The following is a 27,536-nucleotide window of genomic DNA, read 5'->3' on the forward strand; positions in this document are numbered from 1 at the left end:
TAAAAGTTCAGATGCTGATACCAGTTTGTAGAGTAGAGCTGAGTCTTGACTGGCTGCTTTAAATAGGTTTTCAACAGGATCCTTGAGATCGCAAGGCTGGAGGAAGTTTTGATTAATTTGCATCAGGCGAATAAGGGAAAGCCCCATGCGATATTCTTCACCATCCTGGTCTCAAAGAATTTTGTATTATTCTGTACGTAAAGTCGAGACACTCCATTTAGTATATGTTTTGCTTTGAATGGCGTGTATTAATTTGTGGATGTCCATCACACATTCCTTTTTATGTTACAAATTTGCAAAACGTACAATATGTTACGAATTCTGGCTAGGTGGCTAATGTTAGCTAGCTGGCTAACGTTATCTAGGCTAAGGGTAGGTTTAGGGGAAGGGTTAGCTAAAAGGGTTAGTTAACATGCTAAGTAGTCGCAAAGTAGCTACTTAAGTTTTTGCCCCAACCATCTGTATTATGTAACCATACCAAACGTAGCATATCATAGTAATTTGAGTTTCCCGGATTTACATTTACTTTGTTACGTCTAATCTATGAGACAGGCTGTCTTCACTCCTACCTCATTGCAGTTCCTTGGATGTGGATTTCTGCCATCCTGAGTTAAACATGAACTTTATATGAATAATATTGGTTAGAACAAAACAGTCTGTAGTGGATGTGAAACTCGCCAGTAGCATGTTGGCTGGAGTAAATCAGTGACCTTCACCATGAGATCTAAAGGCAACGGTTGAGCATAGAGTGACCGGATTATCTCTTGCTCTGTTGCCTAAAATGGTTGGCTTTGATTTACAAGTGGTGTTGTATAGAAGGTTACTAGTTCGATCCCTGTTCGGGGCAGCACAAAATGCACTCTTACATCTGCATTGTTCAGAGTATGTAGCCCTTTCTATGATTATGCAGTCTATGATTATGCAGCCAACCCATCCCACCTGAAGTGGGATGGGTTGGCAAAAAACTGATTCCTGAGTCGAAATCTAACCCTCACAAATGTAACCCGTCAAAGCATTTTTTCTGTAACTAAAATCTTAATTTAAAGCTCAATCATCGAACAGTCAGTGGACAATACCTTTTTTCTACAGTAGTTATTTTTGTTCACTTGGACATCCTTTCTCCTTTCATTACCCAAAATCACATTCTCTCTCACCTGAGGATCAGATGTTTCTTTGTTTGGCTTGCACTGAAAAGCAAGGGGGAAAAACTCTTATTTAAAAATGTGTTCAGGTTTCAATCTTTGGACTTGGAAAAAGGGGGAAATTAAGAATTATTTTCTTTCCTGGTTCAATCATTGTTAGGCAACATTAGTTATGTACACATAGCCAGTCCCGGTCTCAAGCTTTCTCTCTGTTTCCTTCTCCCTCCTTCCCTCTCTCAGCCCTCCCCTCCCACCATTTTAATGCAATTCCTAATGAAAGTTTTATGAGCTGTTAGGCTATGCGATTATGGAAAGAGTGAAAGTTCTGGTGTAGGAAAAAATCAAATGCCACAATGAGGTTACTGCAACTTTAAAAGGACACACAGTTTAACAGAATTTACTTCAGGTGAATTTAACCATGTCCTTTTGCATTCACGGGAACTTGTTTAGGAAGCCATTGGAACTGGTAGGTCTGAGGACTTTAATTGGGTGAATGCTCTGGGGCTTTTCCTGAATATGTTTACAACAGGGGTGAATGAGTCCCCATTGGATGTTGGGCTGCTCATTTTACCCGACATATGAATCTAGATTCATTATTGTCAAAAGTACCTCCATCTGGTTTCTCAAGCATGAAATGAGCCATTGGTTGAATTGTGCCCTGGCTGACCAGAGAATGAATTGGTGCACCTCCTGTGAAATTCAACTTGTTTTTGTCTCCACCTAGTGGTGATGTGTTGCAGGATCGCAGTACAGTCGAGGTGAGTGCAAATCTCAGCAGTAGTTGCCTTGTCCAATTAACTATCACATAGTTGTGTATAGATTTGCACACTCATTGTGATCATAAATCAAATCATATTACTGTATATTTTCCCTAAATATCTCAGGAGTAAGGGTGAAAGACCAGTGAGTCAATGCTGAAGTTGCATATTGAAAGGTCCATATTTAATGGGTGGTTTTTAATCTTGTTTAAAGTGCAAGACAAAAAAGGTTATTGGTCATCACACAATGTTAACACATAAAACACTTAAGTGTCTATTGAATGATTTGGCCACTGGTTCCCAAGTACAGAGATTATCCTTTTCTGACCCTTAGTTTGGTGGCAGTTCCTTGGGGGTATAAGTATGTGACACAGGGGTTCAATGACTTGCTCAGACCAAATTACCACCATAGAATTAGGAATTATAACTCACTTTAGATTCACACTTTCTGTTCCATTAATTATCAAGGCTGTGCAGTCCCACAGACACTAGTCTCGCGCATCTGTGCCCAATAGCCTGGGGATGAGGTTACAAACACTTTTTTTTAAAGCTAGAGACTTGCTTTTGCAGCTTGCTCTTCACAATTCCTAGCACAGCATTGTGTGTAGTAGTGTCTTAATGTTTCCCTTGCTCTGTGTCTAGGTGTTGCTGTGCTGCCCTCAGGGTGTCCTGTAGGTCTTTATGCTGGGCCAGGGAGCAGGCCTCCTCCAGCTTGGCCCAGCGGTAGTCCTGGTGCTCCTTCGACAACGTGACGGCCATCTTGGGGTCCCTCAGCTCCGCGAGCCAGTACAGAACCGTCTTGGGCCGCCCTCTCACCTCGTAGTGCAGCTCCTGGAGAAAGCCATCCACCACCTGCAGATGCTCCTCCCCCAGCCCTGCTTCCTCCTGCGTCTCCCTCAGAGCGGTGGTGAGATCATCTTCCCCAGGGTCTACGTGGCCTAGAGACCAGCACAGGGTTGTGTTCATTAGGCACCAAACAAAAGAAAACAGACAAACAGGGAGGGACTTCCTGGCCTTGATCAATCAGAACCTTTTTGTTTTCTGTTGCAAAATGTTTTGCTACAGTGTGCCCTAATGACATAACAAAAGGTAATGGTGTGTTTCACGATTTGGTATGGGACCAAAGATAGTGCAAGCTAGAATAGAGCATGTATTCTACACCTTATTCTGCACATTAGAGAACATGTGTCACAAAACATGACATGGGTCAGATGCCATGAATGGCATGTTGATTTTCATACTTCAGGTCTGTTTTAACAGGCGTAATGTCATGCTTATAAAACTCACAAGGGGACTATTGACAGTAGGCTACACCTCAAGTAAAGTGTTAGCTACTAAAATATGTAGCCTGCTGTCAATAGACCCTTATGACCCTCATAAGAGTGATATTATGCCTGTTATAACAGGCCGAAAGGGTATGAACACTAATATGCCACTGATATGCACCATACCTTTGGGTGGGGTCCAGTGGTGCTTGCCATATGAAGTCTGTAGGAGGAGGTACTCAATGTTGTCAGGGGGAGGTGAAGACTGTGCCAGCCGACGAAACACAATGAATCCACACGCACGCAAGGCCATCACCTGCTGAAGCACAGAAATAGTCATTACCCTCAGTGCATGAGGAAAGCATTAAGATCCCTTCACTTTTTCCACATTTTTACAGCCTTATTCTAAAATGGATTAAATTGTTTTTCCCCTCATTAATCTACACAATACCCCATAATGACAAGGCAAAAACATATTTTTAGAAATGTTTGCAAATGTATTTAAAAAAAAACAACATTTTCAGACCCTTTACTCAGTACTTTGTTGAAGCAGCGATTACAGCCTCCAGTCTTCTTGGCTATGACGCTACAAGCTTGGCACAGCAGTAGTTGGGGAGTTTCTCCCATTTTTCTCTGCAGATCCTCTCAAGCTCTGTCATGTTGGAAAGAGAAGGTTCGCCCCAGTCCGAGGTCCTGAACACTCTGGAACAGGTTTTCATCAAGGATCTCTCTGTACTTTGCTCCGTTCATCTTTCTCTCGATCCTGACTGGTCTCCCAGTCCCTGCCACTGAAAAACATCCCCACAGCATGATGCTACCACCACCATGCTTCACCGTAGGGATTGTATTGGCCAGGTGACGAGCGGTGCCTGGTTTCCTCCAGATGTGATGCTTGGCATTCAGGCCAAAGAGTTCAATATTGGTTTTATCAGACAAGATAATCTTGTTTCTCATGGTCTGAGTCCTTTAGGTGCCTGTTGGAAAATTCCAAGCGGGCTGTCATGTGCTTTTTACTGAGGAGTGACTTCTGTCTGGCCACACTACCATAAAGGCCTGATTGGTGGAGTGCTGCAGAGATGGTTGTCCTTCTGGAAGGTTCTCCCATCTCCACAGAGAAACTCTGGAGCTCTGTCAGAGTGACCATCGGGTTCTTGGTCACCTCCATGACCAAGGCCCTTCTCCCCTGATTGCTCAGTTTGGCCGGGCGGCCAGCTCTCAGAAGAGTCTTGGTGGTTCCAAACTTCTTCCATTTAAGAATGATGGAGGCCACTGCAGACATTTTTTTGGTACCCTACCCCAGATCTGTGCCTCGACACAATCCTGTCTCAGTGCTCTATGGACAATTCCTTCGACCTCATGGCTTGGTTTTCGCTCTAACATGCACTGTCAACTGTGGGACCTTATATAGACAGGTGTGTGCCTTGCCACAGGTGGACTACAATCAAGTTGTAGAAACATCAAGGATGATCAATGGAAACAGGATGCACCTGAGCTCAATTTCGAGTCTCATAGCAAAGGGTCTGAAAAGGTATTTATTTGTTATTTTTAATACATTTGCTAAAATTTCTAAAAACCTGTTATTATTGTGTGTAGATTGATGAGGAAAAATAATAATTAAATACATTTTAGAATATGGCTGTAACGTAACAAAATTAGGAAAAAGTGAAGGGGTCTGAATACTTTCTGAATGCACGGTACATTCACAAATGCATTTAGGATCACTCAAACATTAACTCCATGATGACATACTACATGCCACTCCAATGATTTTGTTATTTAACAATTAGGGTGGGCTATACTAGGCCTAGTAGAGCACACATTGATTTGAAAGATTATGTTGTTGAATCATTAGCTACTGAAACTAGCCTGAGTTCGTGGTTACTGTACATACAGTAGCCACTCTAAAATGCAGCAAGCTATATAACTACATTTACAGGATTTTAGCAATGCCCCCAAATAAGCATAGACAACGCAATACAATAATTCCACATCTTCTCGCCATAACCGTAAACGGTTAACACTGAACGCGGTAAACTAGCGTTAGCATGACATATTATCTTGAAAAAAATTGTCGCTGGGAAAAATTGAATTGTGTCCATTGCTCGCTAGCTTGGTCTCACACTAGTCTATCATGTTTCTGAAATAAGTTATATCATTCAGTACACCGACTTACTGTGAAATTACTCAAGTTACATCAGAAATACTTGTAAGAAGCGCGGGTGTTGATGAACATTTCTTGATTTCAGACACTCTTGAACGTAGCTTTCCTCATTTTAATTTCGCGTTCCCATTGGCTGAATAGTTCGTACTATTCCTGGGACGCCTCTACCTCTAAACCCTTACCTTAACCAAATTAAATCAAAACTTCAATGGGGGCAGGGATGTCCCAACTCGAGGATAGCGTGAAACTAGGCTGAATGTCCAGAGATACTTTTGAGGAAATGGGAAATTGCATTGGATTAGTATTAACGCATATTGTGTACGTTGCCCATGCGTCGTGCGTTGCATTTTGGGCAATTTGGGGACAAGGGGAGCTTTCCTTCAAGGCGTGAATGGTAGCCCATTGGGCGCTAGCTCAAAAACCAAACATTAGCATTGATTTTGTGAACAAAAAGTACAACATTACAAATATTTTCAGAGATGTGAGATAATTAACTTGTTTGCTGTAATATCGTATAGCTTTGGAATCGTGACATTACGTATTTTCGCGGAAAAAGGGCATGTTATCATTGCGTTGGATAAAAAATAATAAATAAACGTAATTAATTAAAAACAACAAAAATGGCAGCGCATATCTCAAAGGCTTAACATAGTTAACGTGTTGATAGTTAAGATGTTATTTGTATTATGAAATCTTTAGCAGGCTATCACAGAATTCATGCAATGACTGATAACAATTAAACATTTACTAAATAATACTGATAACATTTGATGTATTAAAAAAATGGTCTTACATCAAACATTCTAGTCTGTCTGCGAATATCCACCTTGTGTTAGAGATAAAATAAAAATAAAAACGACGTGCCCACTCGGGAGAGTGAGATGGGTAGATATGACCAGCTGAAATGGGCGGGTGGGACAAGATAACGACATGGTACCTCCTTATTAGACCAGGCCACTGGGTGCGTCTAAAATGAGTTCATTACAACTTCAGTAAGAGAGGAGAACAAGCTGCTACCAAGGTAAAACGAAAACACTATATGACATAATTTAAAAAAAAATTGGAAATGTGTTTTTACTTTATTAAAGAGAAAAGTGAGTAGAGAGTGATGGGGAGAGAGGAGGAGGGGTCGTTTTTTTTTATCTAAACAATCTTGTTTTAAAATAAAATGCCGCTTCTATGGGTCAAATGATTATGGGCCTGAAAACTTCAGAAAGTATTCACACCCCTTTACTTGGATTTAATAGTATTTTTTTTATCAACAATCACAAAATACTCTGTAGTCAAAGTGGAATAAATGTATATATTACATTCTTTATGTATGTAAAAATAGAATCACCTTTGGCAGCGATTACAGCTGTGAGTCTTTCTGGGTAACCTAGATTGTACAATATTTATCCATTATTTTTAACAAAATGATTCCATCTCTGTCAAGTTGATCATTGCTAGACAGCCATTTTCAAGTCTTGCCATACATTTTAAAGCTTATTTAAGTCAAAACTGTAACTAGGCCACTCAGGAACATTCAATGTAGTCTTGCTAAGCAACTCCAGTGCATATTTGGACTTGTGTTTTAGGTAATTGTCTTGCTGAAAGTTGAATTTGTCTCACAGTGTCTGTTGGAAAGCAGACTGAACCAAGTTTTCCTCTAACCCGTACAAAAAAGTCCTACAGGAATCCTGCAGAATATATATATATATATATATATATATATATATACTGCTCAGAAAAATAAAGGGAACACTTAAACAACACAATGTAACTCCAAGTCAATCACACTTCTGTGAAATCAAACTGTCAACTTAGAAAGCAACACTGAGTGACAAGACATTTCACATGCTGTTGTGCAAATGGAATAGACAACAGGTGGAAATTATAGGCAATTAGCAAGACACCCCCAATAAAAGAGTGGTTCTGCAGGTGGGACCACAGACCACTTCTCAGTTCCTATGCTTCCTGGCTGATGTTTTGGTCTCTTTTGAATGCTGGCGGTGCTTTCACTCTAGTGGTAGCATGAGACGGAGTCTACAACCCACACAAGTGGCTCAGGTAGTGCAGCTCATCCAGGATGGCACATCAATGCGAGCTGTGGCAAGAAGGTTTGCTGTGTCTGTCAGCGTAGTGTCCAGAGCATGGAGGCGCTACCAGGAGACAGGCCAGTACATCAGGAGACGTAGAGGAGGCCATAGGAGGGCAACAACCCAGCAGCAGGACCGCTACCTCCGCCTTTGTGCAAGGAGGAGCAGGAGAAGCACTGCCAGAGCCCTGTAAAATGACCTACAGCAGGCCACAAATGTGCATGTGTCTGCTCAAATGGTCAGAAACTGACTCCATGAGGGTGGTATGAGGGCCCGACGTCCACAGGTGGGGGTTGTGCTTACAGCCCAACACCGTGCAGGACGTTTGGCATTTGCCAGAGAACACCAAGATTGGCAAATTCGCCACTGGCGCCCTGTGCTCTTCACAGATGAAAGCAGGTTCACACTGAGCACATGTGACAGACGTGACAGTCTGGAGACGCCGTGGAGAACGTTCTGCTGCCTGCAACATCCTCCAGCATGACCGGTTTGGCGGTGGGTCAGTCATGGTGTGGGGTGGCATTTCTTTGGGGGGCCGCACAGCCCTCCATGTGCTCGCCAGAGGTAGCCTGACTGCCATTAGGTACCGAGATGAGATCCTCAGACCCCTTGTGAGACCATATGCTGGTGCGGTTGGCCCTGGGTTCCTCCTAATGCAAGACAATGCTAGACCTCATGTGGCTGGAGTGTGTCAGCAGTTCCTGCAAGAGGAAGGCATTGATGCTATGGACTGGCCCTTCCGTTCCCCAGACCTGAATCCAATTGAGCACATCTGGGACATCATGTCTCGCTCCATCCACCAACGCCACGTTGCACCACAGACTGTCCAGGAGTTGGCGATGCTTTAGTCCAGGTCTGGGAGGAGATCCCTCAGGAGACCATCCGCCACCTCATCAGGAGCATGCCCAGGCATTGTAGGGAGGTCATACAGGCACGTGGAGGCGACACACACTACTGAGCCTCATTTTGACTTGTTTTAAGGACATTACATCAAAGTTGGATCAGCCGATAGTGTGGTTTTCCACTTTCATTTTGAGTGTGACTCCAAATCCAGACCTCCATGGGTTGATAAATTGGATTTCCATTGATTATTTTTGTGTGATTTTGTTGTCAGCACATTCAACTATGTAAAGATAAAAGTATTTAATAAGATTATTTCATTCATTCAGATCTAGGATGTGTTATTTTAGTGTTCCCTTTATTTTTTTGAGCAGTGTATATATATATATATATATATATATACTGCAAGAATAAGAAGTCCTGCAGGATATCGCACAGGATTTTTGGGGCCACTTTCCTATTGGACAATCCCTGCAGGATCCTGTCGGAATCATGCCGGTAGTCCTTCAGGAAAACAATCCAGCAAGATTCCTGTAGGACTTTTTTGCAAGGATGGATTTTACCTGTGCTTAGCTCTATTCCGTTTCTTTTTATCCTAAAAAACTCCCTAGTCCTTGCCGATGACAAGCATACCCAATCACCATTGGCCTCATGGTGAAATCCCTGAGTGATTTCCTTCCTCTCCTGCAAGTGAGTTAGGAACGATGCCTGTATCTTTGTAGTGACAGGGTGTACTGATAAACCATCCAAAGTGTAATTAATAACTGCACCATGCTCAAAAGGATATTCAATGTCTGTTTTTTTCAACCATCTACAAATAGGTGCCCTTCTTTGCGAACCATTGAAAACCTCACTGGTCTTTGTGGTGGAATCTGTGCTTGAAATTCATTGCTTGACTGAGGGACCTTACAGATAATGGTATGTGTGGGCTACAGAGATGGGGAAGTCATTTTAAAATCATGTTAAACACTATTAGTGCACACAGAGTGAGTCCATGCAACTTATTATGTGACTTGTTAAGCATGTTTTTACTCCTGAACTTATTTAGACTTGCCATAACCTTATTCTATATATTATATAACCTTATTCTAAGTATTAAGAATACTTGTTCTATTAAGTAGAATACTTATTCAGCTTTTAATTTTTTATTAATTTGTAAACACTTCTAAAAACATAATTCCACTTTGACATTATGGGGTATTGTGTGTAGCTCAGTGACACAAAATCTAAATTTAATACATTTTAAATTCACAACAAAATGTAGAAAAAGTCAAGGGGTGTTAATACTTTCTGAAGCCACTATAAATAGGCCTATATTATTTAGAATGCATCAGGTGATTCATATCTTTGCAACATGAAATATGCAGCTTACTACATGGCATGGTTTTGCCAGAGGGTATTGGACATGTGGCACAGACTCCTGCTGCTCTTACTATTTATGTGCTCTCAGAAATTACTCAACTTGAACTGATATGCTCATTATTCCGCTCTGTAATACATCAAACACTTAAGGGTCAGAATCCATCAAGTAGCCATGAGAGATTTTCTACACTGTCACTTAAATTATATGGACATACTCACAGACACAACATATTAGTCACAAAGTCATCACTTTGTAATTCATGTTTTGAAGATGTGAGAAATCAAATACTTTATGTATTGCATCTGCCTTTTAGGCCAAAGCATTTTGTTACTGTTTATGTACACACCATTAAATATTGAACTTTTTTAACTCCGTTAGGACAGTTGAAAGCTATGCTAAAAATCTCACATGTTTTTCTACAATATGTAAGCAGTGTTTGGAATATCAGCATATCCATGGAGGAGAGGGAAGAAAGACAAGAGCCTGCAACAGGTTCACACTTTGTGGGCAAGAAGGAGGACCTGATAAAAGCCAAGCGGTCGTTCAGGACCGTGGAGGGCCGGGACATACTTGTGCTCTATCACCAGGAGATATTCTACGCTCTGGACTTCCACAGCTACCGTGAGTAGAATAACTGCTCCTTCATGTGCCTGAGTACCAGATCTGTTTGTGCCGTCTTGCCATTACCAACTCCTTTTTCATTAACATGGGCTAACATACATCCTTTGTCCTCCACTTGTCCCCATTATGATTGTGCCTACATTTTTAGACAAGTGTAGACGATTAAAAGACGCATAATGATCTAATTGTGATCAGATCTCCCAGTCTACCTCTGGAGGTAGTCAGGGACTCATTGTATCTGGATATTTTACAAGTGTAAACAGATATAGATGGTCAAATCATTTAAATCATCATTATACCGCCATGGAAAATCATTAACAGGTGTCACCGTTGACTTATGGCATCAATCATTGTTTTAAAATAAATACATTCATATTATTATGAGAGAATATCTGTCAAATAGTTTGCATACAGGGATGGACTAGGAAATCTGGACACAGTGGATGGATAAGAGACTCATTTTAATACCATGTGTAGATGCAACAAACCTTGATTAGATAGTGATTGGATTACCTTCTTTTTAAAACATTTCTTATTTCTTATTGAATGTTTAAAACATACAATATACTTGCAGTGAAGCAGCTCAACAACTACATCACATTAGTCATCTAACAGACTCCCATCCAGAGTGACACACAGAAGCAACCAGGGTCAAAGACCTGCTCAAGGGCACATCGCCAGATCTCCCACAAGGTCAAAAAACGGGGACCTGAACCAGTGATCCATCAGCCACCGGCCCAAGCTCCCAACCGCCAGCCCTCCAAGATCCCCCACACAGTTCTTCAAGAGCTGCCTCTCAACCATCCGAAACCCCCCCCCCCCCCCCCCCCCCCCCAAATATAGTTTAAACAATTATTCCATTGCCCACCCCCAAGACCCCCCCTCCCTCCCCCCAAATGCACCAACAACCAACAAAATGAACAAAAGAGAAAAAAAAGAGAACGACAAAGGAAAACAAAAAACAACAATGCAAAAAAACAACAAAGACATCAAGGACAACATAAATCATAACAGCAAGGCCAACTGAATATGTTGGAGTGCATGTATGTCACTATTTACCTGTGTGCGTCGGTGTATGTGCACATGTGTGCATTTGAATGAGAGTGTGTGTATATGCATGTGTACGAACACATAAGCCTCAGGAAAACCAGCATTAGCTGTAAAAACACTGCCTCTCAGTGTCATTCAAACTTACTTTTTGTTATGTTTTATTTTGACTTAATTTTTAAAATACTTTTATCTTGGACCGTCATTCTATCCCCCACCCAGCAACTCCACTTCCACTTGTCTCTAATTCCACATCCTGATCATCTTGATCAGATCACAAAAAACACATATTGTGCAAGGTGTTAACAGGGCTTTTGTTTGGTGTGACAATGACATCAGAGTTGGGCAAGACGGCAAACAGATCTGTGACTCGAGCTAGCTTTGAAGATGCATTCTGCATAATCTTCAGTAGCTGTTATATATGTCAAAATTGGTATCAATCAGGGCCTCCGGGAGACCCATGAGGCGGTGCACAATTGGCCCAGCGCTGTCCGTGTTAGGGGAGGGTTTGGCCAGCTGGGATTTCCTTGTCCCATCGTGCTCTAGCGACTCCTTGTGGTGGGCCGGGCGCATGCAAGCTGAGTGCAGTCGTCAGGTGTTTCTTCCGACACATTGGTGCGGCTGGCTTCCAAGGTTAAGCAAGCAATGTGTTAAGAAGCAGTGCGGCTTGACAGGGTCGTGTTTCGGAGGACTCGTGGCTCTCGACTTTCGCCTCACCCAAGTCTGTACGGGAGTTGCAGCAATGAGATAAGACACTAACTACCAACTGGATATCACGAAATTTGGGAGAAAAAGGGGTTAAAAATAAATAAATAATAATAAAGTGCTATCAATCTACTGTAATTAAATAAATGCTCTTGGGGAGCATCTCTCGACCACTGTGGTAGATTTACGTCACTATCTATGGGACATTTTCCCACATAACATCGGTATGGTTACAGTGCCATAAACTGTTTGCTTATTCTGCAATACTCTGATCTTCTCCTCTTTGGACAGATGCTGGAGGACCATTGCAAAATGGAGACATAGAGGTAAATGACCTAGTATTGTTATCTATTTAATCTTTGTTGTAATCAATATCTCAGGTGCCACCTACAGTCGTAGTGCCCTTGAGCAAGGCACACAAACCCCAAACTGCTCCAGGGTTGCTGTGTGTGCCTGTGCTTGTGTCTGTGTCGGTGTTTGTGTCGTGTGCTGGGTTTTTAACAGTGTCAGCAAATAAATCATTGGTTTCTATCGTAAATAAATATATAACATTGTTGCATATCTTTCACATTTTCAGTTTGCTCCTTTATTCATGTACCTTGGTTGGAAACAAGGTACTAGTGACCAGAGGAGGAGCTATAGGAAGACTGTCTCATTATAATGGCTGGAATTGAATGAATGGAAAGGAGTCAAACATATGGTTTCAATATGTTTGATACTGTTCTATTAATTCCATTCCAGACATTACAATGAGCCCGTCCTCCTATAGCTCCTCCCATCAGCCTCCTCTGCTAGCGACATATATTTTCCTCTGTACATATACGCTCAATCTAAATCTAAATTGATAAAGACCTTATCGTCTTACTTTGGTTCTTCTTGCAGGAATTTGACGGCAAACTGTGCATTGTGTGTCCAAAGCACAAGTTCAAGATCTCTCTCGCGAAGGGGGAGAGCATCTATAGGGCCACCAACCCCTATGACCCTGTGCCGACACCAAGGTGGTACTCCAAGGGCATCAAGCAAAGAATCCACACGGTGACCGAAATCTAAGGCCACAACCTCCTGATGGACTGATTGGCTGCATGTCAATAGTCTAAAGTTGCTTCCTCTCCTCGCTTTCTCATCTGCACTGATCTGAAGGGAAGGTGAAAGAGGGAAGGAGGCCTGGAGAGGATGCCACGTCAAACTATTAATATACAGTTGGGAGTTTTCCTGAAGTTTACTTGTATTCAAATGGGGATGAAGTATTTATGGCAACCCCGACCTTTGACATTTGATTCATGTCCAGATGCGTAAGTGGCAAATCAGATCACTGACATAAAAATGCTAAAGGCAGGATTTGACTGAACTAAAAATGACTAACTACATGTCTCTGTCCTTAATGTGTGGGGTAGGGGTTTCTGCTTTTTTTGTTAAACATTTGACTTGTAGCTCCTTCTCAAGTTGGATGAGTTAAGTCTACCTGGAAACACAGGAGGTTGGTGGCACCTTAATTTGGGAGGGCAGGCTCGTAATCATGGCTGGAGCGGTTTCCATGTGTTTGATGCCATTCCATTTGTTCCGTTCCAGCCATTATCACGAGCCTGCCCTCCCCAATTAAGGTGCCACCAACTTCCTGTGTTTCCAGGTAGATTTAACTCATCTGACTTGAGAAGGAGCTACAAGTCAAATGTGAATTATTATTTGTATTTCATTATCAAATGTCCATTATTATTTATATTTATTAAGGATCCCCATTAGTTCCTGCCAAGGCAGCACTACTCTTCCCGGGGTCCAGCAAAATTAAGGCAGTTATACAATTTGAAAAACATTACAATACATTCACAGATTTCACAACACACTGTGTGCCCTCAGGCCCCTACTCCACCACTACCACATATCTACAATACAAAATCGTACGTGTGTGTATAGTGCATATGTTATCGTGTGTGTGTGTGTGCATGTGCATGTGTCTGTGCCTATGTTATGAGCCGTCCTCCCCTCAGCAGCTTCCTCTGCCTGAAAAGCACAAGACTCCTGTGGTTCAGATAATAAAATGAGTGCTGATGGCTTGTTTTCCTCTGGTTTAGATGTGTACAGATGTAGAATCTTAATTTAAGCAGTTACTCACAGCAGGAAAGTAATCTCTCAGCAACAGGAAATATGAATTAGTATGTGGATTATAATGATACTTTTTGCATGGATTGATACATTTTTAGTTTGGGCAAATCAAGTTTGACTTTTTAAAGTGGAAATTACAAATTTTATAAGCTTTTTTAAAACCTTGAAGCCACTAAAAGTTTGTATTTACTGCTGTGCAGGATGTTTCCTGCAACAACAGGGTGATACAATTAAGATCCTACATCTGTAGCAGCCTATAATCTAATGGCTTTATATTCCAATGAGGATGAGTAAGTAAGTAGGCCCACATAAAATGTGTATTCAGTCCTTTACAGCAGCGTTGAAATCCCCTCTCTCGTTCTTAGGAATAGGTACATATTGATATTGTTACCATTAAATTGAATGTGTGGAAAGGAAAACTAGGCCATTGATTCAAACCCCCCCTGAAGTGGTTCTCTAACCTAATATAAACCATTGACAAAAAAAAAACTAACGCACGTCTTGGGATTGAATTGTTTTTCATGTCGATGTTATGATTGGACTGCATGAGGCGGTCACGGGATGATGTTTCTCTCCACAGGCTGCGGTAGCGCGCAGTCAACTCATCAGTCCTTGGTCGACATGGGAGATGTGAGACCGGTCCCATGCTCTCCCTCACGGCAGCGCTGGGGTTAGCTGAGATGCTTGGTGCATCCCCGCACTTCCAGCCGCTGGAAAAGCCCACATGGTCCCCGGCTCACTCCTGCGCCCGAGGTTGGCCGCACATGACCTCTGGGAAAGCTCATTTTGCTGTGAGGGGGTTAACAACTGAAGTTCAGTCCTTGTGTGTCACCAAAATACGTTAAGTGTTTTATCCCATTTACTCAGGTTAGCCTATTTTTGGTAGGTGAAGCACCCTTGTTTCTAGAGTAGGCGAAAGGTTTCTGTACGGTTGAAATAGACAGACCTATTGAGAAGAACTCGTGTAACATTGTATAGGCCCTACCTAGTCAAAGTTAATTTGACCGCTTGGCTGTTGAGATGTTTATATCATTGCTATAATTTCAGAAATATGGGTAGGCCTAGGCTATAGTCACCTGGGAGGGGTTGGATGTGTTGTCTCTGGACCATTCCTCTTTGACCTCGTCAAACACATTGATGACGATCCGCTGCAACACCTGGGCTATAATAAGGCAAGTATATTATTGCAATATAGGTTAATATGGTACATTTGGGTCTAGAAAGGATAGCCAATAGACCTGTGTCGGTTACCTCTCTCTGAGAACGCTTTCAGCAGGTTGACGCAAAACCAACCCAGCTGCTGCATTGATGACCTGCAATAATACCAAAATATTTATCCATATAGACCTACAGATACTACAATTTTAACTTTAAACTGCGAATGGGTTGCCTACAAGATTAAATGAACCATTATTATAGCCTAAGCAGCAAATTAACATTATCCCCAAGATATTTATTTAAGAAAAATATGTAAATTACAAGAAAAACTTTCTAATGAGATGAAATGTGAACCAAAAACATGGGGGAAAGAATTGTGACATGGACATAACCATATGATATTTATATGAAACATCCTACATGTTCTAACTTGCATGTGTCCCGGGTGTTCAACACCAGAAGAAGAAAAACAACGAAATAGAAAAACAACGCACATAACATAAAGAGATTACGTCCATCTAGATGTCATAGTGGACCTACGCAATGTGTAGGTCTACTCATGTTTAGTAGTGGGATGGGCCAACCAAAAAGAGTCCAATAGCAGTATTGCAATAGTTTTTTTTGCCTATTTATTTCACAATTCAAATTGTCAGGGGAATGGGAACAATAGCAAAACCATGGCAGAGTCTGTCAGCAGGCCAAGCTTCCTACAGCCCAAGCCCCACCCATTGTTGCATGGTCATGGTGATGTTATTTTAGTTCGCACTGATCAAGGCACTGTCCATGGTAGGCTACTGAATGTTTGTGCCTGGGGCTAGTAAACTGCTGTTGCAGGCCTCCTGGCAGCTACATGCTTAAATAAATTATGTTTCTTGGCAATCTATACTGAACAAAAATATAAACGCAACAATTTCTAAGATTTTACTGAATTACAGTTCATAGAGGGAAATCAGTCAATTGAAATAAATTCCTTAGGCCCTAATCTATGGATTTCATATGACTGGGCAGGGGCGCAGCCACCCACTGGGGAGGGCGGCCTAACCCCTGCAGAGTCAGGCCCAGCCAATCAGAATGAGATTTTTCACCACAAAAGGGCTTTATTACAGACATAAATACTGACAAATTCTCTAAAATGACGTTGGAGGCAGCTTATGGTAGAGAAACAAACATTCAATTATCTGGCAACAGCTCTGTTGAACATTCCTGCAACTGAGCAAAAGGACAAGTACGTTAGAGTGTCTGGTTTGAGAAACAGACGCCCTACACAAGTCCTCAACTGGCAGCTTCATTAAATAGTACCCGCAAAACACCAGTCTCAACGTCAACAGTGAAGAGGCGACTCCAGGATGCTGGCCTTCTAGGCAGAGTTGCAAAGAAAAAGCCATATCTCAGACTGGCCAATAAAAATAAAAGATTAAGATGGGCAAAAGAACACAGAGTTCCTCTGCCCAGTGTCTGTTCTTTTGCCCATCTTAATCTTTTCTTAATGTGCTTTTCTTTCAATAAAAAAGAACATTTCTAAGTGACCCCAAACTTTTGAATGGTAGTGTACATATGAGATGAGTAATGCAAGATATGTAAACATTATTAAAATGGCATTATTAAAGTGACTAGTGATCCATTAAATAAAGTGGCCAACGATTTCAAGTCTGTATGTAGGCAGCAGCCTCTCTGTGTTAGTGATGGCTGTTTAACAATCTGATGGCCTTGAGATAGAAGCTGTTTTTCAGTCTCGGTCCAAGCTTTGATGCACCTGTACTGACCTTGATTTCTGGATAATAGCGGGGTGAACAGGCAGTGGCTTGGGTGGTTGTTGTCCTTGATTATCTTTTTGGCCTTGATTACCGTCGTGGGTGATGGAGCCGCTTGCGCTGCCTTACGGAAGACATCCTCCTTCTCCTGAAGATAGTGGCATTTAACTACTATGGGTCTGGACAGCTCCCCATTCTTCAGTGCGGACTGTATGCTTCTGTACGCATGGTCAAGGGTGGGGGCGTAATCGAGGCCTAGACTTTCCTGTAAAAGTTTAGCTATGGACAGGCTAGGCCGCATTCCGCCTACGGTCTCGAGTCCCTCTCTCATGCTGAAAATGTGACCGTTCCCCCGGCGCTGTCTGTTCTCGAGGTCCTCAACCTTGGAAGTGAGTTTGATGACATCTGATGATAGCCGGGTGACTTGCTATTCCAGTGTCACCACTTTGTCGGAGTAAATATTTGCACCATCTTCCAGGCTATTCAGACGGATGTCATGTCTCGAATCCTTAACAGAGTCAATCTTTATGTTGACCTTGGTGGCGAGAATAGCTATTTGTGTGGATAGGTCAGTGGATAGTGACTCCACCTTAGCCAGCAGTCTGTTCAGATTTAATGATAGCCGCCATTACCATGGCTAGGTCGGGGGGATCAGAGTCCGTGTCAGGGGAGCCCGAGACTACAGCAGAGACTTGCTCCTTTGTGGCTCGCGGACGTTGTTGTCTCGACATTTTACGATTAAAAGGCCAAAAATGTCAGAAAAAAAGCCTGATTAGAAAATTGGGTTCGATTCCAAATTAAATGTTACAAAATTAACACGGTGGGGGAGATGTTGGTCAAGTATTAAAAGTAAATTGTTCGCCCTTGATCGGAGCACCGAGAAAATGCGTCTTCACATGTTGCTGCCCACCAGCGCCCCCAAGCCTACTACTGTTGTGTCGTCTGCAAACTTGATGATTGAGTTGGAGGAGTGCATGGCCACGCAGTCATGGGTGAACAGGGAGTACAGGAGGGGGCTGAGCACGCACCCTTGTGGGGCCCCAGTATTGAGGATCAGTGAAGTGGAGATGTTGTTTCCTACCTTCACCACCTGGGGGGGTGGCCCGTCAGGAAGTCCAAGACCCACTTGCACAGGGTGGGGTTGAGACCCAGGGCCTCAAGCTTAACCTGTCTGGGCTAGGGGGCAGTATTTTCACGGCCGGATGAAAAACGTACCCAATTTAAACAGGTTACTACTCTGGCCCAGAAACTAGAATATGCATATTATTAGTAGATTTGGATAGAAAACACTCTGAAGTTTCTAAAACTGTTTGAATGGTGTCTGTGAGTATAACAGAACTCAAATGGCAGGTCAAAACCTGAGAAAAATCCAAGCAGGAAGTGGAAAGTCGTAGTTCTTCTTTTGATTCTCTATCAAAACTACAGTGTCTGTGGGGGACGTTGCACTTCCTAAGGTTTCCATTGGCTGTCAACTGCCTTCAGAAAGTGGTTTGAGCATTTTCCTGTCACTGGGCAGATAATAGCAGCTCAGTTTCTGAGTGGTCTGCATGGCAACAAAGGGATTGGATATGCTCGGTCCCGTGAAAAAAAAAATACCATAAAGATTGATTTTAAACAGCGTTTGACATGCTTCTAAGTACGGTAATGGAACATTTTGACTTTTCGTCTCTGCTTCCGCGCTCGCGCATTATGCCTTTGGATAAGTGATCTGTACGCACGAACAAAACAGAGGTATTTGGAAATAAATATGGATTATTTGGAACAAAAACAACATTTCTTGTGGAAGTAGCAGTCCTGGGAGTGCATTCTGACGAAGATCAGCAAAGGTAAGAGAATATTTCTAATACTAATTCTGAGTTTAGGTTGCCCCGAACTTGGCGGGTGTCTGAATAGCTCGCCGTGATGGCTGAGCTATGTACTCAGAATATTGAAAAATGTGCTTTCTCCGTAAAGCTATTTTAAAATCTGACACAGCGGTTGCATCCAGGAGTAGTCCATCTATAATTCTTTAAATAATTGTTATATATTTTGTCAACGTTTATGATGAGTATTTTTGTAAATTGCCGTGCACATTCACCGGGCGTTTTGGTGGGAATACATTTTCTGAACATCATGTGCCAATGTAAAATGCTATTTTTGGATATAAATATGAACTTTATCGAACAAAACATACATGTATTGTGTAACATAATGTCCTAGGAGTGTCATCTGATGAAGATCGTCAAAGGTTAGTGCTTCATTTAGCTGTGTTTTGGGTTTTATTGACACATGTCCTTGCTTGGAAAATGGCTGTGTGATTATTTTTGTCTATGTTCTCTCCTAACATAATCTAATGTTTTGTTTTCGCTGTAAAGCCTTTTTGAAATCGGAAAATGTGGTTACATCAAGGAGAAGTGTATCATTAAAATGGTGTAAAATAGTTGTATGTTTGAGAAAGTTGAATTATAACATTTTGTTGTTTTTGAATTTGCCGCCCTGATATTTCACTGGCTGTGTCCCGCAGGTGGGACGCTAGCCCATAGAAGTTAATGATGAGCATGGAGGGTGTTGAATGCTGAGCTATAGTCAATGAACAGCATTCTTACATAGGTATTCCTCTTGTCCAGATGGGATAGGGCAGTGTGCAGTGTGATGGCGATTGCATCGTTTGTTGACCTATTGGGGCGGTAAGCAAATTGAAGTGGGTCTAGGGTGAAAGGTAAGGTGGAGGTGATATGATCCTTGTCTAGCCTCTCAAAGCACTTCATGATGACAGAAGTGAGTGCTACGGGGCGATAGTAATTTAGTTCAGTTACCTTTGCCTTCTTGGGTACAGGAACAATGGTGGCCATCTTGAAACGTGGGGACAGAGGAGGGAATAAGTACACTGTTTGTATTCGGCCATATTCCCAGTCACCTTTCCATGGTTAAATGCGGTGGTTCACGCTTTCAGTTTTGCGCGAATGCTGCCATGTGGAGATCATCTGTTCACCTACTCTGTGTCTCACAAAGACACGGCGGTTGGAACCAAAAATCTCAAATTTAGACTCATCAGACCAAAGGACAGATCTCCACCGGTCTTATGTCCATTGCCTGTGTTTCTTGGCCCAAGCAAGTCTTCTCTTCTTATTGGTGTCCTTTAGTAGTGGTTTCTTTGCAGCAATTCAACCATGAAGGCCTGATTCACGCAGTCTCCTTTGAACAGTTGATGTTGAGATGTGTCTGTTACTTAAACTATGTGATGCATTTATTTGGGCTGCAATCTGAGGTGCAGTTAACTCTAATGAACCTATCCTCTGCTGCAGAGGTAACTCTGGTGCTTCCTTAGCTGTGGCAGTCCTCATGAGAGCTAGTTTCATCATAGTGCTTTATGGTTTTTGCGACTGTACTTGAAGAAACGTTCAGTTCTTGAACTTTTCCGGATTGATTGACATTCATGTCTTAAAGTAATGATGGACTGTTGTTTCTCTTTGCTTATTTGAGCTGTTCTTGCCATAATATGGACTTGGTCTTTTATCAAATAGGGCTATCTTCTGTACACCACCCCAACCTTGTCAAAACACAACTGATTGGCTGAAACACATTAAGAAGAAAATAAATTCCACACATGAACTTTTAACAAGGAACACCTGGTAATTGAAATGCATTCCAGGCGACTACCTTAAGAAGCTGGTTGAGAGAATGCTGTCATCAAGGCAAAGGGTGGCTACTTTGAAGAGTATATTTTGATTTGTTTAACACTTTTTTGGTTAGTACATGATTTCATATGTGCTATTTCATAGTTTTTATGTCTTCACTATTATTCTACAATCTAGAAAATAGTCAAAATAAAGAAAAACCCTTGAATGAGTAGGTGTGTCCAAACTTTTGACTGGTACTGTATATTTTAGTTCAGTGTAGTTTCAAGGCCAAATAAATGGCCCTATGATGTGATTAAGACACCAGGCTTCTATTTCCCTGCCAGGCTATAGCCTAAAGAATAGTGCAATGCCAGGCTATAGTCTATAGAATAATGCAATGCGATTTCAAATTCAAACTAAAGAGGTGACAGTACACACAAAATAATCTGGGTTTCTTTGGGAAGGGTGATGGTTCAATGTGGAACCATAATGCCTCAATTAACCCTTTGAGCTCTTCAATGGTGCTTTGCAGTTCACCAAAGGGTTTTTTAACTTTTTGTGATCATTCAAATGTCGGGTAGGCGGCTCATTAGAATGTTTTGGAGCGTGGTTTACTCATAGCTCATTCCGGTTGATCTAATCTGTTGTGTTATGCCATGACATATTATGTATGACTATGACCAGTGAATGGAATTGTGTCAATTGTGAACGGTTGACAAAATCAGTCAGTGGTTCTCAATTACCTCCTCAGGGACCCCCAGCTGTTCCAGAGGTAGCTCACCTGATTCACCTTAACACAATAATACCTCCTATGGAATTTTAACAATATAATATGACTGTCCAGAATAGAAAACCCTGTATGGTTCTTCAAAAGGATCTACAAAGAATCTTTGAGATTGAGAAAGGTTATTTATAGAACCCTTCTTCATAAAGGTTATATAAAGTACTATAAAAAGGGTTCTGTATATCCCCAAAATGTTTGTAACCATAGTGAAAGCCTGTTTTGGTGCTATATATAACATTTTTTTATGTTTCTTTGTAGAACCTTAAGAAAGGGTTATTTATAGCACCATACAGGTTCCATTTAGAACCTTATGAGCATGGTTCTTTATTGAACCTTAAAAAAACGGTTCTATATACTGTAGCACCAAAAAGAGTTCTGCTATGGTTACAAGACAAAGAACCCCTATCTGGTACTATTTAGAAGAAAATAAAATTGTTCCTTTGAAAATCGAATCTACATATTATCAGCCAATTTCTCACCACAAAGGAGCATTATTATGCTTTGAGTCGAGAGTGATCGGCCTAGTTGTACTCTATCACCCTTTGAATAGCAGAAGTCAGTGGTCCGGGAATTTGTGTGGGGGGCATATTAATATGCTCTCGTGCGTGAATGATCCTGTTTTCTTCTGCTGACCTGCAGTAACCTCCGATGCACGCGAATAGAGCCACAAGCCCTTATGTGACGCATTGCATTGCATCAAGACATGACAAATGCCCAAGGTAACATAAAGCTGAGCACAATAATAACTAAGAAATTAAATATTATAATATGGTTATACAAGTCACAAACGTAGGCATGCACAATCAAACAATGTTGAATTCTAGATGTTATTTTTAGGAGAGTCATGTCATGGAAAGATAGGTTAATAGGCTTTTAGGCTTTATTTGGTTCCAGACAAGGGCACATTTGGTAAGCATTCCAGTGCAACGTTTGCGACTGTTTCTTTTGAAGGCATGAATATAAAATAGAAAACATGATTCGCTATGTCAGTCATAGTGCAGGTCTGAGTTCACAAACTCTGTTTGAACCCTGTTCTTCTATGCAGAAGACTGTTAGCCCACTAAGCTAAAGGCTACTCATCATGCAAGCTGAAACACCTGCATTACACTTCACCCCCCGCTTTGACCTCTTGTTCCTCGCAGAGATCCATCCAAGTCAGAACACCAATGTGACCCTGGGTTCGGACAGTGTTAGCCCGCTGAGCAAAGGCATTAGCTCTGGGTGTCAACGCAAATCTTCAGGTCTCATTTATGCAAGATACTCTTCACATGAGCGTGGTTCACCGAACAATCCCTGTTACATTTAGGCCTAATGGCTACCCCCAAGCCATTAGACTGCTGAGCAATTAATCAAATGGCCACCCGGACTATTTACATTACACTGCTGCTACTTGCTGTTTATTATCTATGCATAGTCACTTTACCCCTACCTACATGTACAAATTACCTCAACTAACCTGTACCCCCGCACACTGACTCGGTACCGGTACCCCCTGTATATAGCCTCGTTACTGTTATTTTATTGTGTTACTTTTTATTACATTTTTCACTTTAGTTTATTTAGTAAATATTTTCTTAACTCTATTTCTTGAACTGCATTGTTGGTTAAGGGCTTGTAAGCATTTCACGGTAAGGTTGTATTCAGCGCATGTGACAAATCAAATCAAATTTGATTTGTCTTCATGTCTGTCCCCCTGAGGGAACAACCCCATTAAGATCCTGGAACCTTTGTCCAAAGGTGACTCTACCTACTGCACATAACATATTAAAAGTGAGAGGTATTGACATGTTAAGTGCACCGAGCTACAAGACATGCCACAAGACATACCCTACAAGACATGCCACGAGGTCTCTTCACAGTCCCCAAGTCCAGAACAGACTATGGGATGGGCACAGTACTACATAGAGCCATGAGTACATGGAACTCTATTCCACATCAAGTAATTGATGCAAGCAGAAAAATTTGATTTAAAAAACAGATAAAAATACACCTTATGGAACAGTGGGGACGGTGGAGCTACACAAACATAGGCACAGCCACATGCATACACACACACTTTAACATACACACTATACACACGTACACATGGATTTTGTATTGTAGATATGTGGTAGTGATGGAGTAGGGGCCTGAGGGCAAACATTGTGTTGTGAAACCTGTGAATGTACTGTAATGTTTTAAAAATGGTAGAATCTGCCTTCATTTTGCTGGACCCCAGGAAGAGCAGCTGCTGCCAATGGGGATCTGTAATAACTACAGATACTACAGTATCACACTGCATCAATCAATTAACACCAATTATTCCATCGACTCAAGCTTAATTAGCATATATGCCAGTTTCAACATTGCGTCATTATCACACCCTTATCATGCAATTACTATACCATTATCATGTCATTATCATTGCATAAGGCACAGTGTCTCGGTGTGCCATGGTGTCTTGGTGTATAGGCCCTATTTGCGATCATGTCACGACTTCAAGAATTCCAAGTCAATTCCATACATTGATTGGGAGAGTAAATGAGCCTCATTCATTATACATGATCATAGATTGCTGAGAGGCGCCATGTTGGAATAGACAATTATCTTGCAATCACTATATTATTATAGTGAGAATAAAGCGGTCCAATGTTTGTCACTTTGTCGAAGTGACATGTTTTGACTATAATCCCTCCTAATTTAGCTTCTGTTGTTGGATTTATTTGTGTTCACAGCCACTGAATAATGCAAATCAAAGACCATGTTGTCAAACCCAATCACTTGCAATCATTATTATCAACTGGAATAAATAAGATTAGGTCAAAGAACGGGAGAGTTTTTTTTCATTCAGACTATGGAGAAAACAGTGGGTGTGTTGAGAGGGCCGCGTAAAGAGTGGACATAACAATGCAATTTGGGCTGCGCGTCATTTGTGGACGTGTGCGTATGTACTGTGTGTGTCTAGTGTTTGTTGCTGAGTCAGGCGAGTCCACTCTCCAGAAGGTCTGTTGCTCTTTTCCAGTCTTTCCCCCTTCTCCCTCCCCCTCTCTCTCTGTACATTATCTCCCCACTTTTCTTCATCTTCCCAGGGGACTTTGTTTTATAAGGTGACGTCAATTTTCATTCGATCGAGCCGTGGTACAAGCCTCAGGTTCTGCTTTCTCCGCCTAGTTTTTTATTTTCATTTTTTTCTTACCGATTTACAACTTGTTTCTTTTTTTTAGCGCATTGGTAGTCCATGTCGCCGGCTAGATCCAAGCGGTGTTTACATTCTTGCATGCCTGGACGCAGCGTCTCTATGCGGACAGGACATTACCGTAAACTGTAGGAGGTTTTGCTTTATGAATGAACAACGAGAAGGAAATACAACAATCCAAACGTGATCGCGGTGAGCGAGCCACCGATGAGGGATTAGCGTCCCTGTACCAGAGACTCATTGCGGAAAAGCCTTTCACTGCGGACTCATGTGAAAACGCATCCGGGGAGAACGTGTTTTTAGCGGCATTGACCAGCGGAAAACCGTGGTGACCATGTAAGTTGCTCTCTGTACCTCCCCTTGCATGTATGTGCTTGCACCACACATGTTTTGCCAAAAATAGGGTATAGGATTAGGCAATTGCCTAATGATAATAATAATATTTATAATAATAATAATAATGCAATTCTCCTCCAATCTAAAACATTCAAACGGAGCATCGCCTGTCAAGTGTCATTCGCTCAATGACACAACGTGATGCATTGTCTCCGTGATAGACATGTATAATAAGGGAAAAATGCACTTCTTAATTCCCTCCTTGCTGCATCCCTCACAGGTACAGCATTAGAGACATGTTCACCACACTTTCCCCCTAAATTACATTCCCTCCTTTGCTGCATTCAACAATGCTAGGGCAAGTCAGTTAAGAACAAATTCTTATTTTCAATGACGGCCTTGTCAGCTCGGGGATTTGGTCTTGCAACCTTTAGGTTACTAGTCCAACGCTCTAACCACTAGGCTACCTGCCGCCCCACATCACATTCATCCCCATGGTGTACCAGGTTCCGACTTTCACTGTGTCCCCCTGCTGGTGTGCTTTGCTTACAGGTCCATTCATATTGTTGCTCTGGGCAGCGAGTGCCCCGGGGGAGTGAGGCCCGGGGAAGAGGCCATGGGTCAGGGCCAGCTCCAGGGGGGCCTGCTGTGGAGCTACTTGGGCCATGGAGCCGTGGTTGGAGGACCTGAGGAGAGCAGTCTGTCCAACTCAGCCTTCATGGAGTACACATCCCGCGTGTTTGGAGACGTCACTGTGGTGGTGCAGGACTGCCCTAGCTGGGTGTGTGTGTGTGTGTGTGTGTGTGGTGTGTGTGTGTGTGTGTGTGTGTGTGTGTGTGTGTGTGTGTGTGTGTGTGTGTGTGTGTGTGTGTGTGTGGTGAGTCAGAGGGTTGTAATGTAGGTTTGGCCCTGGAGCTGTTAGGGTGGGTGAGTGTGTGGGGGGCTGTGATAGAGTAAAGGGAAGGGGGCTGGAAATGGGGGAGTACAAGAAATAGGGTTAGAGAGTGTTGCAAGTGAGAGACCAAATGACTTGCACAGTTCTGTAAGGTGATAAGAAATTATTGAGAGTTAAAACAGACAAGTAGGAAGACAATGACATCCTAATAATTGTTGTCCCCTTTTGCGTCGTCCCCTATGGGAGTGTTTTATTTTTTTTGTAAATGAACTCAGTCCGGCATTTAACTTACTCCTAAAGTTGTAATAGTAGAATGCACAAGGTGCAATTTTGAAATTGTGTGGTCCATCATCAGTTTTTATCTTGTCATTTGCATTTAGCATTTTAGTAATTTAGTAGACGCTCTTATCCAGAGCGACTTACATTTAGTGCATTCATCTTAAAATAGCTAGGTGGGACAACCACATATCAGCAAAATCCCAGCTAGAATGGGGGGGGGGGGGTAGAGTGAAGTGCAAGTGTTGGTTTAGGAGAAAAAAAATGAAGTGGGGGGGTTGAGGTGAGAAAGGGGATTATTCAAGAAACTCTTTGAAGAGTTAGGGTTTCAGGTGCTTTTAGATGGGAATCTGCTGTCCTAGCTTCAGGGGGAAGCTGGTTCCACCATTGGGGTGCCAGGACAGAGAAGAGCTTTGACTGGGCTGAGCGGGAGCTGCCCTCCTGTAGGGGTGGGAGGGCCAAGAGACCAGAGGTCGCAGAACGTAGTGCTCGGGTTGGGATATAGGGTTTGAGGGTGTAGGGGCAGTTCCTCTGGGTGCTCCGTAGGCAAGCACCATAGTCTTGTATTGGATGTGAGCTTTGACTGGTAGCCAGTGGAGTGTGCGGAGGAGCGGGGTGACATGGGAGAACTTGGGAAGGTTGAAAAGCAGGCAGGCTGCTGTGTTCTGGATAAATTGCAGGGGTTTGATGCACAAGCGGGGAGCCCAGCCAACAGCGAGTTGGCAGAAGTCCAGACTGGAGATGACAAGTGCCTGGATTAGGACCTGCGCCGCTTCCTGTGTGAGGTAGGGTCGTACTCTACGGATGTTGTAGAGCATGAACCTGCAGGAGCGAGTCACTGCTTTGATGTTTGCAGAGAATGACAGGGTATTGTCCAGGGTAACGCCAAGGTTCTTTGCACTCTGGGAGGGCGACACTGGGGAGTTGTCAACCGTGATGGAGAGGTCTTTGAGCGGGCAGGCCTTCCCTGGGAGGAAGAGATGCTCGGTTTTGTGAAGGTGGAGCTTGAGGTGGTGGGCTGACACCCAAGCTGAGATACCTGCCAGGCATGCAGAGATGCATGTTGCCACCTGGGTGTCGGGGGGGAGGAGAAAAGTAGTTGAGTGTCATCCTAATAGCAATGATAGGAGAGACCATGTGAGGATATGACAAAGCCGAGTGACTTGGTGTATAAAAAGAAGAGAAGAGGGCATAGAAACGGAGCCCTGGGGGACACCAGGAATGAGAGTACGTGGTGCAGACATGGATCATCTGCACATCACCTGGTAGGAGTGGCCTGCCAGGTAGGATGCAATCGAAGAGTGTGCAGAGCCTGAGACGCCCAGCCCTGAGAGGGTGGAGAGGAGGATCTGATGGTTCACGGTTCTCGAAGGTAGCGGATAGATCTAGGAGGATGAGGAAAGAGCGTCAGCTTTGGCAGTGCGGAGAGACTCCTTGACACAGAGAAGAGCAGTCTCGGTTGTGTGGCCCGTCTTGAAGCCT

At 42.6% G+C, this 27,536-nt stretch overlaps 3 protein-coding genes across 13 annotated transcripts in view; 2 read left to right on the plus strand and 1 right to left on the minus strand.

Moving 5' to 3' along the window:
* Positions 1 to 2,057: 2,057 nt before the first annotated feature.
* nudt2 (nudix (nucleoside diphosphate linked moiety X)-type motif 2) lies at positions 2,058 to 6,222 on the minus strand. Of its 6 annotated transcripts, none has more exons than XM_014167562.3 (3): positions 6,120 to 6,222; positions 3,352 to 3,481; positions 2,058 to 2,838 (listed from the first exon to the last, which is right to left on the minus strand). In XM_014167562.3, exons 1-3 carry the CDS (start codon positions 6,126 to 6,128, stop codon positions 2,516 to 2,518), a joined length of 462 nt encoding a protein of 153 aa, XP_014023037.1. In that variant the 5' UTR covers positions 6,129 to 6,222; the 3' UTR covers positions 2,058 to 2,515. The 6 variants fall into 6 exon arrangements, with proteins under 6 accessions (XP_014023037.1, XP_014023036.1, XP_014023042.1 ...); XM_014167561.3 differs by having other exon boundaries at positions 3,352 to 3,484; XM_014167567.3 differs by lacking the exon at positions 6,120 to 6,222 and adding an exon at positions 5,509 to 5,664 and having other exon boundaries at positions 3,352 to 3,484.
* LOC106583422 (Rieske domain-containing protein) lies at positions 6,214 to 14,573 on the plus strand. Of its 6 annotated transcripts, none has more exons than XM_082967633.1 (6): positions 6,214 to 6,347; positions 8,856 to 8,934; positions 9,066 to 9,162; positions 10,038 to 10,228; positions 12,272 to 12,306; positions 12,863 to 14,573. In XM_082967633.1, the coding sequence occupies exons 4-6, from the start codon at positions 10,063 to 10,065 to the stop codon at positions 13,028 to 13,030; spliced, it is 369 nt and encodes a 122-aa protein (XP_082823759.1). In that variant the 5' UTR covers positions 6,214 to 6,347; positions 8,856 to 8,934; positions 9,066 to 9,162; positions 10,038 to 10,062; the 3' UTR covers positions 13,031 to 14,573. The 6 variants fall into 6 exon arrangements, with proteins under 6 accessions (XP_082823759.1, XP_082823760.1, XP_014023044.1 ...); XM_082967634.1 differs by having other exon boundaries at positions 10,041 to 10,228; XM_082967635.1 differs by lacking the exon at positions 8,856 to 8,934 and having other exon boundaries at positions 6,310 to 6,347.
* A 9,628-nt stretch (positions 14,574 to 24,201) lies between these two features.
* The window catches only part of rhobtb3 (Rho related BTB domain containing 3), a 36,208-nt gene continuing 32,873 nt past the window's right edge, over positions 24,202 to 27,536 (plus strand). Inside the window, exons 1-2 of the mRNA XM_045705421.2 lie at positions 24,202 to 24,883; positions 25,436 to 25,664. Coding sequence (XP_045561377.1) covers positions 24,882 to 24,883; positions 25,436 to 25,664 — 231 coding nt within the window. The 5' untranslated portion in view covers positions 24,202 to 24,881. The remainder of the gene's footprint in view (positions 24,884 to 25,435; positions 25,665 to 27,536) is intronic.

Source organism: Salmo salar, chromosome 22, assembly GCF_965601325.2.
Source record: "Salmo salar chromosome 22, fSalSal1, whole genome shotgun sequence".
NCBI lineage: Eukaryota > Metazoa > Chordata > Actinopteri > Salmoniformes > Salmonidae > Salmo > Salmo salar.